Source organism: Podarcis gaigeae, assembly GCF_964106915.1.
Source record: "Podarcis gaigeae genome assembly, chromosome: 1".
In the NCBI taxonomy this organism is placed as follows: Eukaryota; Metazoa; Chordata; class Lepidosauria; order Squamata; family Lacertidae; genus Podarcis; species Podarcis gaigeae.
This window is the reverse complement of record NC_139678.1, coordinates 107,895,774-107,921,637: the sequence shown is the minus strand read 5'-3', so window position 1 is coordinate 107,921,637 and position 25,864 is coordinate 107,895,774. Positions and strand designations below refer to the sequence as shown.

The following is a 25,864-nucleotide window of genomic DNA, read 5'->3' as shown; positions in this document are numbered from 1 at the left end:
AGGAGGGGCAAAAGAAACTGTATTGTTTGTTTTATGTTGATGATCTTTTATTCTTTTGGAAGGATGTCACAATGTACAATAATGCCCTAGCTCAATTGAAAGAGCACTTTGACATGAAAGATCTTGGTGAGGTAAACAACTACCTATCTCTGGAAATAGAGAGAGATCAAGATGGTAACATTCTAGTACACCAGTCACGTAAAATTGCTGATGTGTTAAGCAAACTAAACCTGATGGATGCTAACCCTGTAGACACACCGATGACAACAGGTTATCAGGTATATGACACTGGAGAAGCATTTTCTGATACTACACTGTACAGAAGTGTGCTAGGCAAGCTAAACTTCATTGCCAGATGTTCAAGACCTGACATTGCTGTTAGCTGTAATTTGCTAAGCAGACAAGTCAACAATCCTACTGTTAAGGATTGGAAAGCTCTGAAACGCATAGCGCGGTATTTGAAAGGCACTATGCATTACAGACTGAGATTTAACAATCAGAAGTCTGGTGGTCTTGAGATATTTGCAGATGCAAGTTTTGGAAGTGACACTACAGACAGGAAAAGTACGTCTGGAGTTTGCTATAAGTACAATCAGGGTCTATTTGATTGGTCATGCAAGAAGCAAACAACAGTTAGCTTAAGTACTTGTGAAGCTGAACTGAATGCACTGTCTTATTCACTTAAGGATTGTGAATGGTTGTTACAATTGTGCAAAGACATGAAAATTCCTGTCAAATGTCCAATCCAGGTTTACCAGGACAACAAAGCATGTTTGGCTTTGCTGAATTCTGAAGGTTGTAAGCAAAGCACGAAGCACTTGCAATTAAAGTTGCAACATGCTAGGGAACGTATTCAAAAGGGGCTCGTAACGGTGTCCTATATGCCAGGTAATGAAATTCCTGCTGATGTATTGTCCAAGATTGTATCAAGGGATCAACACTGTACCTATGTGCAGAAGTTGGGTTTGTGCTGATATTGTACGAACACGCTGCCCAGTGATGTTCACAGAAAGGGGGAGGATGTTGGTTTCTGCTTCCTTCACTGAGCAGCGAAGTGCTTGTCACAAGACAATGTTTACATTCAACAGTCAAGTGCTGTTGGTTTTTCTCACGGGAAAGGAGACTGGATGTGACGTACACTGGTTTCCTGTTTTTCACTGTTTTTTGCAGTTCAGTGGTGTGATTCTCTCCGTGCTTTTTAGAGGAGAGAGGATGCCTTTCTCTGCTCCGGCAGAGGGAAGATGTTTTACTGTAAATTACCAGCTTTGAAGTGTAAATAAAGTAATATAGAGCATGTTGGCACGTACTTTTCATCATTCCGCTGTGCACTGGACACTGCTTATCTCCAACAGCACACCCTGCAACCTATTCCATTGACCACAACAAAGGGCTTCTTTTAAACCTAATTTCAATAGGGAGTGGCATGAGAGGAGACCCTTCAGGTGCAAAGGAAGGCCTCTGCAGGCACAGGTGCACCCTTGGGTGCCCTGTTTGTGGCCCCTGAGTTAGGTAATCTTGAGACTTTAAGCGTAATAGTCTTATCCCTTATCACCATCACCATCTAGACTTAATGGTCTTACAATGGTCTTACAATACAAAGCTTATTTTGCTTACTACACATGGTCTTATGGGGATCTCTCTATTTAGAAATTAATGTTTAACTTTGCTTATGTCAAGCTGTGGTAAGTCAGCCCTGTTGTGTTTGCCTCCTCCCTCATTCTCCTTACCCCAGAGTTACCATTGTCTGTACCTGGTAAATAGGGGACATGGAGCTTATGATAACATGCTTTGACATCCTCAGAAGAGCTTAACCTGCCTATCCCACTATAATAAGTGCATTGGATAAAAACATGCTTGGTTACGGCTGGATCTGAGAGATGAATTCTAAACATGTGTTTCATGCATAAAGCTTAAAAGTTCCAGATATTTTAGAAAGCATGAATACTGATCCGTGAATTTGCTAAGCTCGTGTATTTATTTCAAACCATATTTAATCTCATTACTTAACTTCTTGTACTCTGGTTTAAGAGTTGCGTGGATAATTGCCTTACAGGGGTAAACTGTCTATCAAAATCAAAAAGAACAAACAGCAGCTACAGATAGACCTAATCAGTCTTTGCACTAATTGCTTTCTTTCATGTTCGTGTTCCGGAATGGAGGTGATTGTGCATTGGTATGCGTATTCCTACTCATTAGCCTTGAAATTTTTGAGGAACTGTAGGTTGTTTCGGTTTTTTAAAGGGTTTTAAGAAAACATTGCAAAAACACTGGGCTTCATTTCACCAGAATTTCATGCAGAATTCTTTTAACAAATTAAATGGTTGGAGGTGTGTGGTTTCCTCAGATCTAAAGCAAGAGTGGGGAACCTCAGACCCAGAACCAATTGCAGCCATCCAGCCATCTCTAGCTAACCCTCATCACTCTCACTAGCCCACACCCCTTGTCCAAGCCACACCCTTCACCATATTGCTTTATGTCTGTCATGCTCAACTGCTTTTGTCTTGCAGAAACGTACCTTTGCCTCTTGCTTGTCTAGAAGGACAGGTGTTTGCATGCATTGTTAAAAACCTCTGGCTTTTGCTGGCATGTAGCCCATTGTACAAGAGTAAGGGTCATGCCCATTGATTGGCCGTTTTTGCCTCTCGCCCCCCCCCCCTCCCGGCATGCAACCCCCAGAAGGTTCCTTACAAGGGAATACACCCCCACCCCAATCAGATTCCCAGCCCTGCTCTAATAGAAGGAAGCCCATTCATGGATATTGCTGTGGTCAGGTTCACATTAGCATTTTTTCCCCTAGTTGAACCTAACACAATCTCAATTTTTAAAAGGCTATCCATGCATTGAACCTATTTGCTAAATGGTTTAAAATGAGAACAGCTGAACTACTTCAGGTTTCCCACATAACATCTGAGAGTGCTCAAAAGAAATGCTAAGCAAAAACTAAGATTGCATAATTTTAGGAACACACTCAGGCAAACAACAACACAAAAGCCACCCTTGGTATTGCAAAGAGGGTCAACCAGGGGTGGGAGGGAGCCCTCCTCACCACCAGACAGCCAAGCTGACTGTTAGAAGAACAGAAGGATGCTGCGAGAGAAGACCAAAGGCCTGTTTAGTCCAGATGTCCACGAAAAGTTCACAAGCAGGAGCACAATGCCACTTTCCATAGTGTAGTCATTGATAGCCTCATCCGCCTTGATTTTCCTTCATCTTGTTGGCTACTGTGAGAACATCCTGGTGGGCTGGATGAGCCTTTGGACTGATTTGTCTGTTCCACTTTAAAACCATCCAGTTGGGCAGCCAACACTTTATATTGTGGTGGTAAGCTCCATCGTTTAACTATGTGCTGTGTGAAGTACTTATTTCCCACCTGGCAAGCTGGCTACAAAACTTGACAATTTTGCAAATGCTCAGAACCATTATTCCTAGTTCTGGAACTCATTGGCTGATTTTTCACAAGCCATGACTTCTTGAGATTTCGGAGGTAAAGCTGGACTGAATTGAAAACAAATCCAATACTCCACTACCACCCTCAGAAAATAACCCCTATTACTTGGTATTTTAATAATGGATTTGATATGGTGCCAACTGGGAAATTACAAAGTTGGAGGTGTCTTAATGAAGAAAGTTTAATGGGTAGACAGGGAGCTCTCCTGAAAAGAAAACATAGCAGTTCGGTGGAAGATAGAAAGAAAGTTGTGAGCGATAAAGTTGTTAGTGGAGTTTTTGCAAAGCTCAGTCTTGGGAACCACTCCAATCAATATTAATCAACAGCCTTGATGGTAAAAATGAGAGTGTGATAATGAAATCTGATGATGATACCAAATTGGGGACCATGTTCAATACTAGGGAGGACTGGAAAGCCAAGCACAATGATCTGAAGGATTTTCATAATCCTGTGTAGTAGAAATGAGTTGCATTGTTCGTGCATTAGACTATTAATAATATCCTGTTTGTAGTTTTTTTATTGTAGGTTTATCAGTAGGAGATGGCAGACAAGGAGGAATGTCTAGGCCTAATGGGAAAGCACAGTGGGCTTTAAAAATTTGGTGCCTTCTAATTTTTATTATTTAAACTTCTAAGGTTCTTTCATACATCCATTCTGCAGAATTAAGTTGGTTTGGGGCTATAACAGCATGACACAGCAGGAAAAGGGTCTTCTCTACGGAATATCATGTGTGGGGTATAATATCAGACCCTCCAAGTGTCCCTGTTTTCTAGGGATGTCCCTGATTTAGAGATGTCATCCTGGTTTATGATTTGATCCCAGAATGTCCCACTTTTCCTTAGAATGTCCCTACTTTCACTGGACAAATGGTGGACGGTATGGAGTTATCTGACCCCTGATGCGTCTGAAGGCAATCCTGTATAGGGAATTTTTTTTAATGTTTAATATTTTATTATGTTTTTATATATGCTGGAAGCTACCCAGAGTGCTGGGTCAACCCAAGAAGATGTGTAAGGTATTAATATTAAAATTATCATTATGGAATGGGATATCCCTATTATCATCGGAGAAATATTGGAGGGCATGGAGCTATCCAAGTTTCTTTTAATGCTTAATTATGATTTTATATATGTTAGAAACTGCCCAGAGTGGCTGGGGCAACCCAGTAAGATGTGTGGGGTATAAATAGTAACATTATCATTACAGAATGAAATGTCTCTATTTTCATCAGTGAAATGATGAAGGGTATGTAATATTAAGGGAATTTTGTCCGTGTTATATTTGTTCAAGTTCACTAGAGTCTAGAGAAAACTCCATCCAGGTTTTACACAAACAAAGCTCAGGAGTTCTGTAGACCAGGCCCTGAGGCTGTTGAAGAGAGAGAAATGGGGAAGGGGACTTTTCCTCATGATTTATGTACGTTCCAGATTGTTCTAAGTAAAGTGGCCTGGCCATCATCCTTTGTATAAAGAGTACATCTTACAGATGGTTGTTTGTTGTCTTCAGCTCCTACAGTGAAAAGTCCCACAGAAGTGTTGCTGAGTAACATTATTTTCAATATTTGACACTTGTTCCTTAGGCTGCACATACCCTGTTAAAGAGCCTTTCCCTCAATTGTTCCACTTAACGTGTCTCTCTGTGGGGTTGAACTGGCACCCTGCCTCCTAGAGCAATAGTAAAGCAAACTATTAGCAAATACTTTAAGCCCATTTGGCAGGGACTGTGTTCCCTCCTTCCCACCACAACACTTAGTATGCTGTGTTGTTCGTTTCTAGTTCCGCAACTTAATAACAAACAGTGGTTGCGACAGGATATGATTATTAATAATTCAGAGTTCAGGGTGCCATTTCAGAGTACCATTAAATAAATACATCAGTAAAAAATTTCCACAGACGTGAGAATTCACACACTTCGAATTTTACAATTGAATTTAAAGCACTTTTTGAAAGTGATCAGTCCTGGCTAAACCATGTCTTGGCAATAGGCCTGAAATCTTGGTATCGTACAGCAGGTGATGGTATGCTGTACTGACCAGTAGCATCTGAGGATCTGGCTTATTCTGGTGTAGAAATTCACCTTGTAAATTGAAAGTTGGCCATAGGTTGGACCTCAGTGCTTCATGTTTAACTTACACTGTAAAAGAGCTGCTCCCTTTTTCCTTTGGCCACATTCAGATGAATCCGTTAGATAAAATCCAGAATTACAGTGCAGGATGTGTCAAGCTATAGATATAGACTTATTTAAGGCAGAGGGTTTTTTGCAATTTTATTTTATTTTATTTAAAAAGACCTTATGAAAATTCATCAGCAAGATGCATACAAATGTTTGTATGGAATTTTGCCTAAGATTTGCATTTCTCTACAAGCTGTCTTCCCTAATATAATGCATTTTTAAACATTATTTGTGTTTTTATACACACTTTATTCCAGGATATTCTTTTTTTTGTCCACATCACTTGGCTAGAGGACTGCATTGCAAAATTCAGAGAGATGTGGATTTCAAAGAATGATTGCCTTTCAGTTCCCATTTTTTTTAAAAAAAAAGTTTTTATTAGAGATTTTCTTGTGTTACAAAACAAACAAACAAATGGGGAAGAGTACATAAAGCATCTCCTTTTTTTAAAGAGCCTTTTTCACAGTCGTTTACATTTAGTAAGAGACACTGTTGTTCTAGATATCATGCAGTTGGAGTGGGGAGAAAGATGGGAGGGTAATGTTCTTTCCTTCTATCGCATCAACATCACATCACCTTAAGAGGTTTTGCAAGGAAAATGTTTGATTATAGATAAGATCATAGATCGGGGATAAAACTGCGAACCACAAACCCTTCAAGCAAACAAAAACCGAGCCTGCACAATTCGCGAGTTGAAATTTTCAAAGTTGATAGTGAAATGTCAAATGTCCTCTTTTCCTCCTTTAAAGAGCAGGACTGCAGGTCTGTCACACAGCAAGTCTGGGAGGGGGTAGATGGCGGTACCAGAGCAGTAGTATCCTATGTGGTTGGGCAGAGTCACCTTCCTGACTCCCACATCATCACTGCCGCTTACCTGAATGGGATCAAGGCTGTAGCGAGGCTGTACTTAGGGAAGCACTTGAGTGGCAGCAGTCTTTCTCGTGCAACAGCAAGGTGCCAACCTCACCACTGTCCCATCCCAGCCTCATTTTGGTAAACAGCAGTGACACTGGTGTTGGGAGTCCAGCTCCACTCCTCCACATACTCCATTATTAGAGAAAGGGCAGGAGAAGCTGTAGTTGCCTGATCTCCAGATTCAGCAACTAATTTAAATAACCAGGGGGTATCTCTGTGTTCCATTATGGCAGCCCTGTTTGCTAGCCTGTGGGGTGCTGAGCTTTGAATGTGCAAGCAGAGACAACCACCATCATTTGTCTGCTAAACCAGGGATGGGAATACCTGTGTCCTTCCAGATGTTGTTGGTCTACAACTCCCATCCTCCCTGAACAATTGGCCATGCTGGTTGAGGCTTATGGGGAGCTGGAATCCAACTACATCTCAGAGGCCAAGGGCTCCCTATTCCTCTGCTGGGCAAAGGCTCAGCATAGTCCATATCTCCTCCACAACCACCCTTCTCATTGGTGCAAGAGGCCAGCTTTCACAAATCTACCCATCACAACACAGTTGGAGACTTGCTGCAAAACAGATACCAAAGGATTCTTCTCTTTGATAATGACTATGTGATAATAACAATGCCTTTCCCCGTGAATCAGAAAATATAATTCTGAAACCTAAAAAGGGCAATATGTATTTTGGTTAATTAACTGAAAAAAAGTAACAGTTCTTCCGTCTAGCCTCTCCTCCAACAACACTCTGCTTAACCAGTCTCGATTTCAGCATGCGGCCTGCAGCATTGCTATTTTTAGCCCAGATGGGACAGGCTTAAATTGCTTATTTTCCGTTTACTAAAGTCGTCTTGTTTGTTCCCATGGAAACTGTGGCAAGTGCTTAACTGTTTTATTAAATGGATTGAAGCCACAGCTACAAATTCTGAAAGGGAGAGCCTGTTGGGTTTTAGGCACAGTTCACACTGTGCTTAGACGAAAGTGTGCAGTAGGAAAAATTACATTAACTTGAGTGGAGGTGGGGGTTACAGTTGACCATGTTAGGGTTACGGAGGCAGGGGAAAATCAGGACATTGGGGGGGGGGGCAAAGAGCCATATTACCCTGGTGGAAAGTGGCCTGTGCCACATTTCAATAGTAGGTGGGACCAAAAAGAGAGACATACCATAAATTGCACACACCCAAACCACTTAATACAGAACAGCTGCTTTGGCTTTTGCTGGCTCATGGTGCCAGACTGCTAGTTTTCTCTGATTTTAGTCATATTGCATTCTGTATCATTATACACTTGATGATTGTGTGGCAGGCGGTAAAGCTATAACATCTAATGCATGCACACTGAACATATACATAATTGAGAGTCACACTTAACATATGCAGATGCATTCATAAATAACACCAAAGCACTTATATATATTGGACTTACCATATGTGTGTGTGTGAGAGAGAGAGAGAGAGAGAGAGAGAGTGCACACACATACACACACACACGCCACAAACACACTGTATATCTGGAATAGCTCTCCCATGGAAATAATTTCTCATTTCTGTCCACTGCCATCAAGATGGGTGCTGGTTTGAAGGAACTCTGTCAATGACTGTAGATCACTTGATATATTCCAGGTTTTCTGCATTAGTTTCAAGCCCCTGTCATTATGGCCAGATAATTCTCTCGCAGATGTATCTGTGTGAAACTAGTAGCCAAAGTGCCTCTTGGTGCTTATTACTGCAATCACATTACTACAAGAGTTGATACCCAGTGCTACAGAAGCAGACAAATGACTTTGTAAAAAACACAGATCGTAAAGAAAAGTTTTGGAGTTGAGGGAACATCATCCAGCCTCTTCAAATGCTTGATTATGCCTGTCACTGAAAAAGAAGAGGTGAGCCGCATAGAAAAGGTACCAAGCAAGAGCAGTTTCCAGTGACTTCACTGTATGTGGCAGATGTCAAGCCCTTAGGCCACATTTTCGTATCTGCCATTTCTCCCACTTCTGTGTGGCATAAGTGAAAGTGGTTAAAAAGCAGGGTGCAACCCTGCTTACCCTGAGAGCAGATTTTTGATTACGTTTTTATATATGTTAGAAGCTTACATGTTAGTAGAAAGACCTTGAGGTGATCAAGGGTTTTCTGGTGGTTTAAACATTTCTTTCAAAAAACATAAAAGAGTCATGCACTGCTCAGACAGGTGCAGGGATCTCTCCATAGCTTTCTGCGCTTCCTGGAACGCCTTGGGAGCAACGTCATTCAACACAGGGCATTGTTTCCCTGCAAGGCATTCCAGGAAGTGAGGTTGCCAGAAGATTCTCATGCTGATTCCCACCAGGCCAGGCTTCCTGGAATGCCCTGGTTTTGGATGGCAGCTTTGCTTCACCACCACCCTGTGAGCAGTCAGAAAAGAGCTAGTCAGTTTATTTATTTATTTGCTCAGCTCTAAAGATAATCTGAATAGCAGCATGTCTGTTTGTGCTAAAGCTCCCCCCCCCCCGCCCTTGCATCTTTTCTCTGACGCTCAGGTTACATAGCCTCAAGGCTACATCTCGGCCTGTGCTCCATTCTCGATGATGGTTCCGAATGTCTCTTTTTCTTCTTCAGCCTCTGTGTATTCCCCATGGAAGACGTCCAGAGAGCTGCTGCATATGTTACAGTAGAGGCATATATTTGTTAACATATTCAGCGAGTTGTTTTGTTTCTACTTGCAATACATGAAATTGGGTTGTTGTTGTTGTTTGACTTCATGTTTACTGTTGAGTTCCCCATTGGTGTGTGTCAAGCTCTCTCATAGAATCATAGAGATGGAAGGGGCCACGAGGGCAGTGGCATAGTGTGGGAGGGGCCACAGGGATAGTTGCCCCCAGCGCAAAATTGTTAGGGAAGCAAAATTTCAACACCCGGTGCTGCCTCAATGCAGCTTCTATCGCTGGGCTCCGTTGAAAATGGCGTTTCCATGCTCTGAATGATGTCTTTTATACTGAATGGACACAGAGCAGAGCGTTCCTGGCTTATCCAGGAAGCCAAAGTAAAGTTTTTTTCAACTGAAAAACTCTCCCCACTCCCTAAAAACAAAAAACCTGCCGAAACTTTTCTGATTCAGAATTGGAAGAATGTGCAGAATTCCACCACAAAGACAGCTAAAATACAAATAGTTGTCTATTTTAAGCAAGTGTCCTCCCTGTAGCCCAGCCAAAAGTTTGACTTTCAAGCTGCTGACATTTAAGAGAATAATGGGGCTTTTTTCAGCCTCTCTGTTGATAGGGGGAATCGCAGGTGGCTGTTGACACTGAATACCTTCCCAGTATGACGCTGTGCACATGTTTGAAGCATTTATGAGGAACAAAAAAGCAGCAAAAAAAGGCGAGCTGAACTCTTTCACCCACTTACAGTGGAGGCTGCTGCATTTGAGCAGATGGGGCAGTGGCCTGCCATCCCCAGTCTGCCCTGAGCCAGTCCCCACTTGCCTGCCTGCCCCACAACCAGCCCGAAAGGTGGCATTGCCTCTTTGCTTCTCCCTTCTTAATCTCAATGTTTCCCCTTGTAAAATTCATCAGAGAGGAGGATGGGGACAGAAGTAGGATTAGTTGGCTCTGTCTGTCATTTCTCCCATTCTACATCCAATTTGAGCTCCCTGTCTGACGCCCTACCAGTCCAAATGACCACCATCCAGCACTGCTTGGAAGTAACTCTCTTTAAACACAATAGGACTTGCCTCTGACTTGGCAAGTGTAGGATCACACTGGCAGTGACATAAATAAGGGAGCTTCTTGAACTCATGATATGGTTGATTGATTGTCAGAAAACATTTGCCTGTCCTTAAATCAAACGAATGATCGTGTTTCTCAAAACAGTTAACATATTCCTAGAATAACTGGCATAGAAATCATTGGGGAGGAATGTTTTCACTTACAAACCTTTGCTTAAATTGTTCCTCTCTCTCTCCTATCTAGGATCCACCTTCATTTGCAACACCCACATCATCCCAGTGAAAAATCAAGAAGGAGTTGCCATGATGTTTATTATTAGCTTTGAATACGTAACAGATGAGGAGAATGTCGAGTCTCCAGAGAAACTGAACCAGATACTCTCAGCCAAAGTTGCAAACCGTAAGTGTGTTTACTATGGGAATTTGGGTGGGTGGGTCGTAGGGCATGGAACAAATGATGTGCTACTCTTGGTAGAACTTTGGCCTTTAACACATTCCCTGGAACGAAGATTCTTGGGCTGTGTACGCACTATACCTTTTAAAACACATTCGAAGCACATTCTACCCCACAAAGAATTCTGGGCACTGTAGTTTGAGTTGGGGAAATGTGTTTCAAATGTCTGAACAGGAATTGCCTAATTTTTGTTGTCTATGCTCTGGTAACCTCTAGGTTACATTACCGCGACACGTTATATGTAGGGCTGCCTCTGAAGACGGTACGGAAACTCCAGCTGGTGCAGAATTTGGCAGCTAGGTTGCTTAGCAGGAGGAGATGGTTTGAGCATATTACACCGATCCTGGCCTGACTTCACTGGCTGCCAATTGGTTTCTGGGCACAATCCAAAGTGCTGTTTTTGACCTATAAAGCCCTAAATGGCTCATGGCCGCAATACACCAAGGACCGCCTCATTTCATATGAACCAACCCAGACCCTGCAATCATCTTCTGAGGCCCTTCTTCATGTGCCTCTTCCACAAGAGGTCTGGAGGATGGCAACATGAGAACGGACTTTTTCTGCAGTGGCTCCCCACTTGTGGAATGCTCTCCCCAGGGATGCTCACCAGGTGCCTTCACTGATATCTTTAGACACCAGGCGTTTGGCTGATTAGCATTCTATGGCCTTTGAAATGTATCTGTGGGAAGGGGGTTATTGGTTTGTTCTGCTTTTGTTTTCATTATGCATTCTGTGTTTTCATTTTCTATTTTTATGTCAGGTGAGGGGTAGGATACAAATTTATTTAGTAATATTAGTTTTTTAAAAGCTTGTATTAAAGGTATGTTGGGTCCAAATGAAGAGATTGTAGCTCAGGAGCAGAGCAGCTGCACTGCATGCAAAAAGGTCCAAATTTCCATTTGTGGCATCTCCAGGTGAAAACGTTAGTCACAGTCATAAAAAGGCAACACTGATTGATTAACTAGTTTGAATGTTTTAGTGGTATTAACCATGACTTTATACATGCCTTCAACACATTGCATAGCATGTTCCCGAAAAATGTGTTATTGAAAATGCCTGGAAATAAAGGGAATGGGTGCAGAAGGCATGCACTTTTTAAAAAAAAAACCAGCATGTTTATTAATTTGGGTAGGTAGCTGTGTTGGTCTGATGCAGTCAAAATAAAAATAAATAAATAATTGTCCAGTAGCACCTTATAGACCAACTAAGTTTATTCAGATATCTGTATCTGAAGAAGTGTGCATGCACACAAAAGCTTATACCAGAACAAACTCAGTTGGTCTATAAGGTGCTACTGGACAATTTTATGTTTATTAATGTTTGAGAACACAATAGCCAAAAAAAAAAATCAATAGGTTGTAAAAATCAGTGGGCTAATCAATCAAAGGAAAGGAAAATTAGAAAAAAAACAAAACTGTAACCATAACTGTATCTCAGAGAGAGATTGCTTTCTTCATCTTTCACTTTCTATATTAAGAAAACAATACGGAGTGATGGGTCATAATTTACATCAGAATGAAATCAGATCAACAGTCACCAGCAACAAGAATAAAACTCTCAGCGCCCTTAACAAATCACAGTTCCCAGGATTCTGTGGGGGGAGCCATGACCATTAAAGTGGTATAAGAGTGCCTTAAATGTATTGTGCAGATGTGGCCGTGAACATATGCAGTGGAGGTATACAAAGATGGAAGGCTTTTTAAGTGAAATCATATGTAGTACAGTGGTACCTCGGTCTATGAACAGTCCTGTTAATGAACTATTCAGACAACGAACTCCACAAAACCGGAAGTACAGTAGGTGTTCTAGCTAGTGAACTTTGCCTCGGAAGACGAATGGAAGCCGAACGGTGGAAGGGCACCAGCAGCGGGAGGCCTCAGTAGGGAAAGTGCGCCTCAGTTTAAGAATGCTTTGGTTTAAGAACGGACTTCCAGAATGAATTAAGTTTGTATATCAAGGTACCCCTGTACGAAAGAGGGCTTACTCTGCACGTGAAAAGTGGCTAAACAAGAAAATTGTACAGAATAGGATTCTTCCCAAGGTTTACATTTCTGTATGTTTAAATTCACCATATATTCAAAACACATAGCTCCCCCCCACAGAGCTACAGTTCCCAACTAACAAACTTTGTTCCCCAGAGCCATGTGCTTTAAATATATAGTGTGGATCTGAACCTAGTTACTGAAGGAAAAGAATCCTCATTTGCACTATGCTTAAAAAAATGTTTACACCCCATTTGCTTCTACTTTATGAAAGAATGCTTTTCAATAGATGTATCTACAAAATGCAGTATCATTGCTGAAGGCCATCAGTGCCTAGAAATCCAATTTTAAACATACACACACATGTCTATATCAGGAAGAATGTCTGCCTGCTCATCCAATTAGGAGGCAAAACCATATGAATGGAGTGTTGTTTTGTTTTTGTTTTAAAAAAATGAGAACCATAATCTGCTTGCAGATATTCTAATGGCACAATAAGAGGCTAGATTTGTTAAACAAATTACTCATGAATTATTTGCTCAGCTTTGCTCCTAAGCTATTAACTTTAGCTAAAGCTATTAGGTTTAGCTAAGGCTATTAGGCTCTGGAAAGGCTGCATAAAATAAGGAGGAAAATGTCCATCACTCGTTGCATTTAATAGTAGATTTCAGTCATTTGTTCTGAATTTATAAACCACTCTGCATTTAAGGGACAGAATGCCTTAACAGTGATATAAAATATAAAACTGATCATAAAGCAATATCAAAAAAGTAAACGCTAACCATAATTTAAAACTGCAGAGATGAATTATATGAAATTGGGAGGGCTTTGGAGAAAAGGAAGGTTTTCAAGAAATGTAGAAAACATAATTTGGGGCTTGCTTCCTTTTTGATTCTGGAAAACTGGTGCCGCAGTGCTAACAGTGTGTGCTTGAGCCACATAATGCCATTATCAGAGCTTCATCCTAAGGGCATGGAGTGGGATGGAGGTGGAGAGGTGGACCAGATATCCTGGTCCACAACAATCTAGGGCTTTATACCTAGGCAGCATCTTAAAAAGCAGAGACATCATCTTGCTGACAAAGGTCCCTAAAGTTAAAGCTATGATTTTCCCAGTAGTGATGTGTGGAAGGCTGATCGCTGAAGAATTGATGCTTTTGAATTATGGTGCTGGAGGCAACTCTTGAGAGTCCCATGGACTGCAAGAAAATCAAACCTATCTATTCTGAAGGAAATCAGCCCTGAGTGCTCACTGGAAGGACAGATCCTGAAACTGAGGCTCCAATACTTTGGCCACCTCACAAGAAAAGAAGACTCCTTGGAAAAGACCCTGATGTTGGGGAAGATGGAGGGCACAAGGAGAAGGGGACGACAGAGGACGAGATGGTCAGACAGTGTTCTCAAAGCTACTAACATGAGTTTGACCAAACTGCGGGAGGCAGTGGAAGACAGTGCCTTAGTCGGACACGACTAAATGACTAAGCAACAACAAGTAAAACCTTGAATCTAGCTGGATAGCAGCCAGAACAAGGCTTTCAACAGAGGTGTTGCATGTTGTCGAAGTGTTGCCCTAGAAAGCAGCCGTGCTATGGCACCCTGTAAAGCCCATCTAGAAGGAGTGTTAAGCGCAACCCTTAAGCAGCCAATACTGATGACTCCAATGAGGACAGAGAGTGGGAGGAAGGGGCCAGAGCCCTCCTCCTCTTGCCCCTGACCAAAGAGCCAGGCCATTCCACTGAGAAACACCCACTGGAAGTCTCATGCACCGTTTTCCTTGGCTCAGGGGAAGGAGGCAGCACCAGCCAATGCCAAGCAGGCCCCTTCAAGACCGAGGGAGTGAGGAAGCTCCATGGCACAGGCTGGGCATGTCAGGGGAGGAGGAAAGGCAGGCTTGGTCTCTGAGATAACAGTGTCGTCTTAAGAGGCAGTAGGCAACCCTGCTCAAGGAAGTACAGTGGTACCTCGGGATACAGACACTTCAGATTACAGACGCTTCAGGTTACAGACTCCACTAACCCAGAAATAGTACCTCAGGTTAAGAACTTTGCTTCAGGATGAGAACAGAAATCGCACGATGGCAGCGGGAGGCCCCATTACCTAAAGTGGTACCTCAGGTTAAGCACAGTTTCAGGTTAAGAATGGACCTCCACAGCGAATTAAATTTTTAACCCGAGGTACCACTGTAGTAATACTATCAAGGTGATTTATTTCCACAGAGAACATTATCTACGTAGAGGAAGTAGGAATTGGGTGTAGTGGGAGGTCTGGTAATAAAACATCTCACTAAAAAAGGCAAAGTTGTAAGGCTGTCTCCCAGACGAACTATTGAAACTAGGACCTGTAATTCTAACACACTGTATTTTCCAAGAGTGATCTGCAAATAGGAGGACTCGGGGCTAAATGCGTCAGTCAGACTGTTGTGGGCTATATGAAAATGGAAGGGTTCGCCTCTGCTGTTCTAAGCTTATTTTTGCACATACGCACAGCCAGCAACACAAGTACATTTCCAAAAAGGTTGGCTATGCAAGCCTACACCCAGACGTAAGTGCCTCTGAATTCCACAGGATTTATTCACTGTAAGTATGTATAAGACTACAGCCTTTCTCAATAGTGCATCTCCAAATACTGTGTTGTATTAAAGCACCTGTGGTCCTGAAAACATTCTGCCAAAAATGTAACCTATTCAGATAAGGACCCAAGAAGAGCCAGATGGATCAGGCCAGTGACTCATTTAGTGTAGCATCCTATTCCCACAGGGCCCAACCAGATACCTATGGGGAGATTGACAGCAAGACTTGAGTACAACAGCACTCTCCCCAAATGTGATTCCCAGCTACTGGCATGCAGATGCATTGCCTCTGACAGTGGAGTTAGAACATAGTCATTGTGACTACTAGCCACTGAGATTCTTAATCTCCATTATTTTGTCTAATCATCCTTTGAAGTGGTCCATGTTTGTGGCCATCTTTCTGTGTAATTGAGAACAGTTATGTAAGCACAAAATCCCCAAACTGCACATCTGAATTCTCCCTAATGTGCTTTGGAATTCTCATTGACTCCAGTGTAAGACTTCTAGGATTTGAACAGAATGGGCAGGTGAGGGGGCGAAAAGCAACCATTTCATGACAATATGAAGGCCAAAGTTCAGCAATATGTGGTGGGGTATAAGGCCTGCCCTGAAAGTTTTTAAGAGAGTTGCACATCTGTGTGTCATACGCCATAATCATTTGCTCCCTGTGCTACAGTTCTGAATCCTTCTCAGGAACTCTTATCATGTGGAATCATTGATTTTGAAACCCTGCTATCTATACATCAAGCTGTGTCTCTGTTTGATAACATTTGTGCTATAGAACTTCATGGGGAAGGGGGCCAGAGGAGTTAAAACAGCAATTTCCCCATTCTGCTTACTGAAGCAAGTTTCTGCAGTATGAGTTATCTAATGGCCTCTGCTTAGGGAACCAAGAAATTTCTAATGCAGAAAGCATGTTGCACAATTTAAAAATCCCCTTCAGTGGAGCCTAAAGCTGGGCAATGTTCATTTTAAGTTGGAGATGAAACATTATATTACAAACAGAAAGCCTTTCAACCAAAGTTCATTATTTTAAAATTTACACACACACACACACACACACACACACACACATCCATTATTCATGTGCTTTTAATAACATTTTGCACAATGTTATGCAACATCCTTCTTGCATCTTACGTACCTAATACAGTGGTACCTTGGTTCTCAAATGCCTTGGTACTCAAATAACTTGGAACCCAAACGCTGAAAACCCAGAAGTAAGTGTTCTGGTTTGTGAACTGTTTTTGGAAGCAGAGCATGTTCCATTTTGAGTGTTACGCTTCCAATTAGAGTGCCACACTTCCATTTTGAGTGCCACTCTGAGGTCTGTCTTTGCTATTTATTTTGCATTTTTGGTTTTGCAGCTTTTTGTTTTGTTTTTGTGACTGTGTGGAACCCAGCTCAGCTACTCATTGATTGTGTGACTGCAGTACATTGATTATTTTACTGTACTTTCATTTTATGGATCAATGGTCTCATTAGATAGTAAAATTCATGTTAAATTTCTGTTTTAGGGGTTGTTTTTAAAAGTCTGGAACTGATTAATCCATCTTGCATTACTTTCTATGGGAAAGCATGCCTTGCTTTTGGAACGCTTTGGTTTTGGAATGGACTTCCAGAATGGATTAAGTTTGAGAACCAAGGTACCACTGTACACAACTTCAGCGCAATACAGATCAAGTAAATAAGACATAACTCTGCATAGTTAACAGTGCAGGATTATTCAAAAGTAAGCTCATTTTATTTGGGCCTTATTTCTGAGTAAATGTGTGTGGGATTGTGCTGTCAGAGTAATTCAGAGAACAAACTGACATTTGACCAAGTTTCTAAACTTCTCCATTAGTCACCACAGTGCATGTTGTAACTCATATACAATAATCTATTGTTACTACTGTGTGTCTAAAATTAAGAAGCCTTTTTTTAATGGCTTGAGATAAATTAAAGGAAAATGAAGGCCAGGATCCAAACAGCTGTCATAGGCTCATGGAAGGGGCTTGAGCTAACTCAGTGGGATTTTTGACTTCTAAAAAATCTGAACGATGCTATAGTTTTTGGAGGTGCAATTCTATATTCACTTACCTGGGAGAAAGGCCCATTGAGCAGAGTAGAGTTTCCTTCTGAGTAAACAAAGGTAGGTTCCTTGCTGCACAGCAAAGTGGAAACAAGTCAGGAAAAGTGAAACCCTTTGCATATTGACTCAGAAGTCTCCCTGTGTTGACATACCACCATTGATTTATTGTATTTATTCAAAACATTTATATCCTGAAATTAAATTAGAGATTTGCAAAGTGGCATGGGGGGGGGGGGATGAAATTAAAGAATGATAAAAACCAAACCAATTACGAAACAACAGACTGTAAAACAGCAGTAAAAATGAACAAACCACCAGCAGAGAGAAAGCAGCACCGTTAAAACCAAAAGGCTAGGCAAATAAACCTGTTTTCTGCTGCTGCCTGGACTGATGAACATCTCTTGAGAGAGCATCCCAGTGCAAAGTTCTATGACCAATAAAGCCCAGTCCCAGCTTGCCATCAAACTAACCTTGCCATCTAACAGGTGCCAACTCCCTGGGGTCCTGGGGTACTCAAGCACTCACAAAAATTCCCCATGAAGGAGCTAGGCACCCACAAATTTCAGTGCCAGAGCTGTGCATGCTGCATGACACCCATGGCCCTGAGCACCCACAGTCGTGGGGCCAAGTTAGCACTCCTGAAGAAGGAAATTCTGCACATGGTATGTGTGAATGAGCAGGCTTCTCTCAAGCAGCCCTTGAGATACCCAGATCTGAAATAACATAAGGCTGGTCAGAAGGACTCAGATCGTCTTGTGTAGTCTAGCTGCCATACACAGAATTACCAACAAGTCTTCAAAGATGTTTAACACAATGTAGCCATCTAATCTGGACCAGACCATGAATAGCAGTGGCTAGACCATTTATGGGCAGGAGTGACTGCACGTAGCTTCCTATGGTCCAAATCTTCCTGGGAAATGCAGGTATGATGATGATAATAATAATAATAATAATAATAATAATAATAATAATAATAATAATATCTTTATTGTCATTGCCCCCTCTCGGGGACAACGAAAATTACTTGGCTGCTCCATCCACCCAGGTAGGGCACTCCACACAAAATCAGAACAACTATAAAAACACTAATTAAAACAATACAGTATAATACAGCAAGGAAGATCAGATGACTTTCAAAGTCCAGGTTTCCCATTCAGGACCGAGATCGCTCTGGAGAAGAAGCTGTTCTTGAGACGGCTCGTTCTTGTCTTCATCGTCCTGTATCTCCGTCCCGACGGCAGGAGCTCGAAGAGACAGTGACCAGGATGCGATGGATCTTTTACTATGTCCAATGCCTTCCTATGGCACCTTGTGGCATAAATCTGCTCTAAGGTGGAGAGTGGGCAGCCAACAATGCTCTCTGCTGCTGCACAACCCCATCCTGTCCTGGGTAGTACAGCTTCCGTACCACACACATAAGCCTTCTGGGAAGCCATTGGTCCCTATAAAACCAGTGAGGCTTGGGGATCAGTGCTTCCACATTGTTGTGATCAGATGGGGTAAAATGTTGAGCCCTTAAATGCAAGCTGTGTAAGCTTGCTCCCAGATAAAGAAAAGGGAGTTGCATAAGGAGTGGTGTTTTTTTGTTTTTGTTTTTGCTTTTGCTTTTAAGTGGAATCTCGGGCAGGGTGGAAAGGGAGCACGTATCAGAGGTAGGAACAAAGCAAAGTAAAACAGCAGCTGGTCAACATGAGAGGTAGTCAGAATGCATAGCAAGGGTACAGGTATTTTGCTGAGTATTAAGAAGAAAACATATGAAGGAGTGGCAGAGGATATGAGAACGGAAAAACGGTGGACAGAAATCCTTGGATTAAGCAAGGTGTCCTTTGATGGTACAGAACTACTGCCCAGTGGCTAATCTATTTGAGACACTAATACGTGTGCAATCCTATACACTCTTGCTTGGGGGGGGGGGAACTCCCATTGAAAATAATGATGCTTGCTTCTGAGGAATAGGACTGACCCATAAATTCATTTAAAACGGTCAGGATAAAGAGCGTTTTGTTCAAGCACATTGGTTCTCTCATCGCGAGATCATTTTCCTTTAGATCAACTATTTTGGTATACAACTGGGCAAAAAGCCTTTGAAGAATGCTAGTGGAATTCTATCAAAGTATAGCTTAATCAGCATGAAGAGCAAGTCACTAATTATTTGGTCTTGCATATAATGTAAATAGTAAATTTATCCACAGATTCATGTACTCACAGGATCAGGATGTTGTTGTTTTGAAGGAAGAAGAAAAGCTTACTTGCTTGTGCCAGCCTAATTATGGCAAGTCTTGTGCCAATATGTGGACCTGCCTCAAAAAGCAATTAAAAATGAATTTTAGCTAGATGGCCCATGCATTGTGAAGTTTATGCAGAATCAAAAAGTTATTGGGCAGAAAAACATAGTCAGCACTTGGCAAGGTGCTTCAGAAAAATTACCTTATTGATTTGCAAATCTCTAAGAATCTCAATATAAACTACTTCATCACTCCATAGGATAATGACAAGGAATAATCCCAGTTTACTTAACACATGTCCCTTTGCCTGCAGTCCTATATACACTGACATGGGATTAATCTCCATTAAAATCAAGTATTGGGTTGCACCATTTGGTTTTTTATTTCCATTGAGTTCATTTTTTGCCACATTTCGAAAAGGCTCAAGTTAAGAACAGAGTATGCATTGTGCTGGAACGTCGGTGGCACTATGGGTTAAACCACAGAGCCTAGGGCTTGCCGATCAGAAGGTCGGTGGTTCAAATCCCCACGACAGGGTGTGCTCCCATTGCTCAGTCCTTGCTCCTGCCAACCTAGCAGTTTGAAAGCACGTCAAAGTGCAAGTAGATAAATAGGTACCACTCCAGCAGGAAGGTAAACGACGTTTCCATGTGCTGCTCTGGTTCGCCAGAAGCAACTTAGTCATGCTGGCTACATGACCCAGAAGCTGTCTGCGGACAAACGCCGGCTCCCTCGGCCAGTAAAGTGAGATGAGTGCGTAACCCCAGAGTCATCCACGACTGGACCTAACGGTCCTACCTTTTATATATTGTGCATCATCCTGTGTATTTATTTAAAAAATGTTTAGGGGTACTCTCATTTTCCTACTCATATTGAAATACTGTCCCTCAATGAGGCCAAACTTAGATTCACAAAATGTTTAGTGGTATGCGTACCCCTGCGTACACCCCACCCCCCGGAAAAAAGCACTGCATCTCTATGGAGAGGCTCTGTGAATATGCTGACCTGAATAAGTGAAAGATATTTCCAACATTGAAGAGTCCAGGCAAAAGAGGTCACTTCACACCTTACATGATACCAAATGCAGGCTTACAACCAGGGCCAGATTAGGTTTGATGAGACCCTAAGCTACTGAAAGTAATGGGGCCCTGTATATATCCACCTGTCCTCTGTCAACAACAAATTGTTGCTGTTTTTTGTGTTGAATATATGTTTTATGGTAATTTATGGACCTAATAGGTATCTAAAGCCATTTTTTTAATCTTATGTTTTGGAAATGTACATCCAGGTTTTCTTCCTTTAAATTTTTTTGGGGTGCCCTAAGCTATAGCTTGTTTAGCTTAAATCCGGCACTGCTTGCAACCACTTCAGCAGAAGGGAGAGAGCTGCAGCCAAGCCTATCAGACACAACTACATGTACAGTATGCTACATATGGAGGAAAGGGAATGTGTTTCTTGTGTGTGCATTTTTTTTAAGCCCCTTCTATGAACATATGGCTCTCTTCTGTTTGTGGAAGAGCTTCATTGGCTCCAACCCATCATTTTATAGAATGGATCCAACCCATCTATTGCTGAGGTCCTGCTTGCAGGTTTTGCACAGCCATCTTGTTAGCTACTGTGAGAGGTGGACTAGATGGGCCATTGGCCTGATCCAGCAGGCTTTTCTTACGTTCTTATAGAGAGAGTTCAACCATGAGCTTGGGTTTGGATGACACGCTAACCAAACCTTGGCTCAGCTTAATGTGGTGCAGACCAAGGAGGAACAGAGCAACTGAGACTTTCTCTCCTGGAACATACTTAGTGTGACCTGCAGACCAGTGTCAATAGGAGGTTTGCCGAGCTCTTGGTTTTTTTACTTACAGTAAAACAGATCTAAGAGAAACTTGGACAGAAGGGAATGGCACAAAAGGTTAGTGAGCCCTATGTGGCAAAAATGCTACATTATGGATGCTCACCTTACTTTGTCTGTTTTATTATTTAGTGCAGCACTTGGCCTTATAAATCTGAAAAGGCACAGTTTTACATCATGGCAATGAATAAATAATGTAACCAAGGAATCCTTCCTACATCTCATATTGTAATTCTATAAGTGAACATCTGCGTTGTTCTAAGTGCCTGTCTGAAGCTGGGAATCCCTCAGAGTTTGGGATCTCCATCCAGCCGCAGATCTTGGGGGTCTCAAAATTCAGCAGTGCCCTGCGCAACACCAAAATTCGGGACCCCTCTGCTTCTTACGCTCCATTGTAAATCAGAGTTGTGGCACCCCCAGGGGCTTGGCCAGTGCAACCAAACCAGTCGCATTCCCCTAAATCCACTTCTGCTCCATCTCCAAATGTGTTGTCTGTTATACTTATTTTTAGCACCTTTCCCCCAAGGAGCTCAGGCCAACATATATTGGTTCCCTGTCAGGCTTTGGGGAATCCGATCACTTCCACAGTAGCAGCCAAGAAGCAGAGAAACAATAAAAGTTCTTACCACGTAATTTATTAACATTCACAGTGAGAGAGACGAAGGAATGTAGTCTTCCCTAAATAATGGCATTGCTCCAAGTAAATCCCCCCCATCTCTCCTATTCTACGTCACCCTTGGGTTGGCTAATCTGAGCTTTCTGCCTCTGAGCTCTCTGTTCTACTACCCTCAATGCACACCTGGTCCTGGGAAAGGGGGGCCAGGAATGCTCTCCAAAGACACTGAGTCTGCCAGCTGTCTCTCCCCTGATGCTTCTTCTTCCTGCTGTTCATCTCCCAATATTTCCCAGCTTCTCCCCTCTGCAGCCTCTGAACTATGTCCTTCTGCAAACCACTGTTCTAAATCTATACTGTCCTCCTGTTCTCAGGAAAGTTCAGGAGAAGGGGGCGGCGGTCCCCACCAGTCCTCCTCAGTCCAGCCCCTGACATTCCCCACAGTACACCACCACCCACCCATTGTCTCTTCACAATTGTATCCTGAGAGGTAGATTAGGCTGAGCAATTGTGACAGGCCCAAGATCTCCCAGCAAGCTTCATGGCTCAGTGACGATTCCAGTTCCCAGTTCCTGCCCAATAATGATGCCACGGTATCTTTCAATATGTGGCTTGGAGAGCTGTAGAATGTGGTGTTCTGGGTTTACTTAAGGCAGGGGTGGATGATTTGTGGCCCTCCAGATTTTGTTGGATTACAGCATCCCTGACCACTGGCCATGCTGGCTGGGACTGGGGGGGGGGAGAGATATCATGTTCTCTACACCTGATTTAAGGGTTTGGATACACAGAACTATCTGCACCTGCAGTTTCAGAGCAGACCTTAATATTCATAGGCTGAATAATATTCTAGCTGAATAATACTGATTGTCAAGGATTCCAGGGAAACCACCAGGAACCTTGCTGCCTGTGGACGGAAATGACTTCTGTGAGCTATAGTAGTAGACTGTGCATACTTGGGCCTCAAAGCCTCTTTAGACAGGTAAAGAAAGTGCAGAAATATATCGTAAGATTACCAGACAGTGTGAGGAGTTTGGATCATCCAGGCCTGGAATAGATAGTAGGGCTCTGTTATGAAGCGTGCAGTTTGCACACAGACCTGCAGTTCTCAAATGATACCCATTTTATAACCTAAACATGACATCAGGGCATCTAGTCAGGAAAATGATGCTGACTAGAGACATTTGGTTTTCAAAAAAAGGGGGGGAGGATGTTGGAGGAAGAAAAGGTGGTGGGTTGGGGAAGTGTTAAGGCAAGCAAGAATCAAAAGGAAGGAGGGAGACTTCAGGGCAATGCTAGAGGGGAAGGGGAGGTGTGGGAGGGGAGGATCAGCCAAGAAAGAAGTTAGGAGCACAGCAAGGAAGAAGAAAGAGAGCAGATCAGCCGTGCATCCTTCAAAAGAGCAACTTGCTTGGGCTTGACAGCAGAAGATAGGGGAAGGGGAAAGAGTCAAGGAAAATACTGACTAACTCTCCAGAAAGACTGAGATGACATTGGAATAAAAAGACAAAAAGGATAGGGGGAGTTGATACCTGTCCTTATTTCTGCAATATATGTTTGATGTGGAGGTGTGATAGAGAAGGGGATGAGCAAAAGAAAAAGAGGGAAGCTCCAGAGAAGAGTTCCTGTTCAGGGAAAGGAGGGCTGTACAATCCCCAGTTGCTAAAGCAAAGAGCAACCATTTCAATGCCTGGGATGAGCATTTAATGATTAAAATGAAAGCAAAGTCTGAAACCCTCATCTTCCTCTCTGTACAGCCAGGTTAAGAGGTGAAGAACCTTGTGTGTTGAGTAGTGGTTAAGAGCAATAGACTCGTAATCTGGGGAACCGGGTTCGCTTCCCCGCTCCTCCACATGCAGCTGCTGGGTGACCATGGGCTAGTCACACTTCTCTGAAGTCTATCAGCCCCACTCACCTCACAGAGTGTTTGCTGTGGGGGAGGAAGGGAAAAGAGATTGTGAGCTGCTTTGAGACTCCCTCGGGTAGTGATAAAGCGGGATATCAAATCCAAACTCCTCCTCCTCTTCTTCTTCTTCTTCTTCTTCTTCTTCTTCTTCTTCTTCTTCTTCCTCTTCCTCTTCCTCTTCATGATCTAGCAAAAGGAAAGTAAAAATCAACAGTAACTGCAAACATAGCTGTCAAACACTTCTAAAATGGGGACTTAATTATCCAAAATAACAAGCAATCCAGGAAGGGGCACAGGAGACCAGGGATTAAGTCAGAAAGCAATAGGCATGCCATAGGGATAATGACTACATAGCACATAGGCAGCAATTCAGAGCATAAGCTTTTCTTTACTTTTTGTTATAGCACAAGCTGCTCCTACATCTTTCTATGGCTAGAATTTCAGCCTTCCATTCTATGCACTTAACAAACCTGGATTTCCCCAGACATTTTAGCAATTTTCTCCTGGGCACTGCTTCTGATTGCAGTATTCCGGCTATGTCCAGGAAATTCCAGGCATATGGCAACCCTACAATTTGCCTGATCAACAAAGCAGGATCTTCAGCTGGCTGTGCCTTTAGCCACCAGCATTTAAGTTCTCCAGCTCTGAGCCAATGGAGATCCTGAGCTGGAGAACACACCCACAGCGCTGTACATCTGGTTTTGCTGTTTTTGACTCCCAAGACTGTTCTGATATCTATTTGTCCTCCTCACTCACCTTTAAAAGGTTTCCCTTAGCAGAACAGCATCAGTCATCCTGGTCACTCCCACCTCTTTCCTCCTCTGGCACAAGCCTGTAAAAAAGTCCATCTTAGCAAGATATCTGGGATTGTAGTTTGCTTCTTCCTAACAAGCAAGGCAGGATTGCTAGCCAGCCTTTGAAGGAATGGGTTTCCCAAATCTAAAAACCTCACTGTATAGTCAGTCTGGAACGGGCCCCAAAATCCACATTTTTCCTCCTCCAAGGGAGCATTTTCTAAAATGCATTAACTTGAGCTTGTGAGTCAATGTATAAACAGAAAGTCAGCTGTGCTCAAAGCTCACTCCTTTATCAGTCCGTGACGGCAATGGATGACCTTGGCTGTTCCAGTGGAGCAGGAATGGCACTCTGTCTATCTTATCTTACATTAAGACCACACTCTGACGCACAAACTTAGTCTGGGAATGGCGCCAGGAGTTGGTGACCTCTTGCTCCAAGATAAGAGTGCCGGAACAGGAACACCCTTTTATGATCAAAAGTATAGGAAGAGGAAAACCCTTTTATGGTTAAGAGTAAGTCAGTTTCTTGTTTTTCCTATCATAAGAGCAATTTGCCACATTTTTGCATCAGGCATCAGCATTTTAAGGCATGTGTTTCTTAATATGTTGTTGTTTAGTCATTTAGTCATGTCCGACTCTTCGTAACCCCATGGACCAGAGCATGCCAGGCACTCCTGTCTTCCACTGCCTCCCGCAGTTTGGTCAGACTCATGTTTGTAGCTTCACGTACATTGTCCAACCATCTCTTCCTCTGTCGTCCCCTTCTCCTTGTGCCCTCCATCTTTCCCAACATTTTGGGAATTTTCCAGGGAGTCTTCTCTTCTCATTAGGTGGCCAGAGTATTGGAGCCTCAGCTTCACGATCTGTCCTTCCAGTGAGCACTCAGGGCTGATTTCCTTCAGAATGGATAGGTTTGATCTTCTTGCAGTCCATGGGACTCTCAAGAGTTCCTCCAGCACCATAATTCAAAAGCATCAATTCTTCGGCAATCAGCCTTCTTTATGGTCCAGCTCTCACTTCCATACATCACTACTGGGAAAACCATGGCTTTAACTATACAGACCTTTGTCCGTTTCTTAATATACACATTATTATATGCAATTTTTACTAATGTGCATGTTTTGCAAGCAATGTTTTGCAATATAATGCATTTTTGTTATTTTGACTAAAGCATG

The 25,864-nt window shown here is 42.6% G+C and overlaps 1 protein-coding gene across 12 annotated transcripts in view; it reads left to right on the top strand.

Annotated features, from left to right (window-relative positions):
* The window catches only part of KCNH7 (potassium voltage-gated channel subfamily H member 7), a 264,759-nt gene that overhangs the window by 153,241 nt on the left and 85,654 nt on the right, over positions 1 to 25,864 (top strand). For all 12 annotated transcript variants that reach the window (XM_083704656.1, XM_083704663.1, XM_083704661.1 and 9 more), the window contains exon 3: positions 10,469 to 10,624. In XM_083704656.1, coding sequence (XP_083560782.1) covers positions 10,469 to 10,624 — 156 coding nt within the window. The remainder of the gene's footprint in view (positions 1 to 10,468; positions 10,625 to 25,864) is intronic.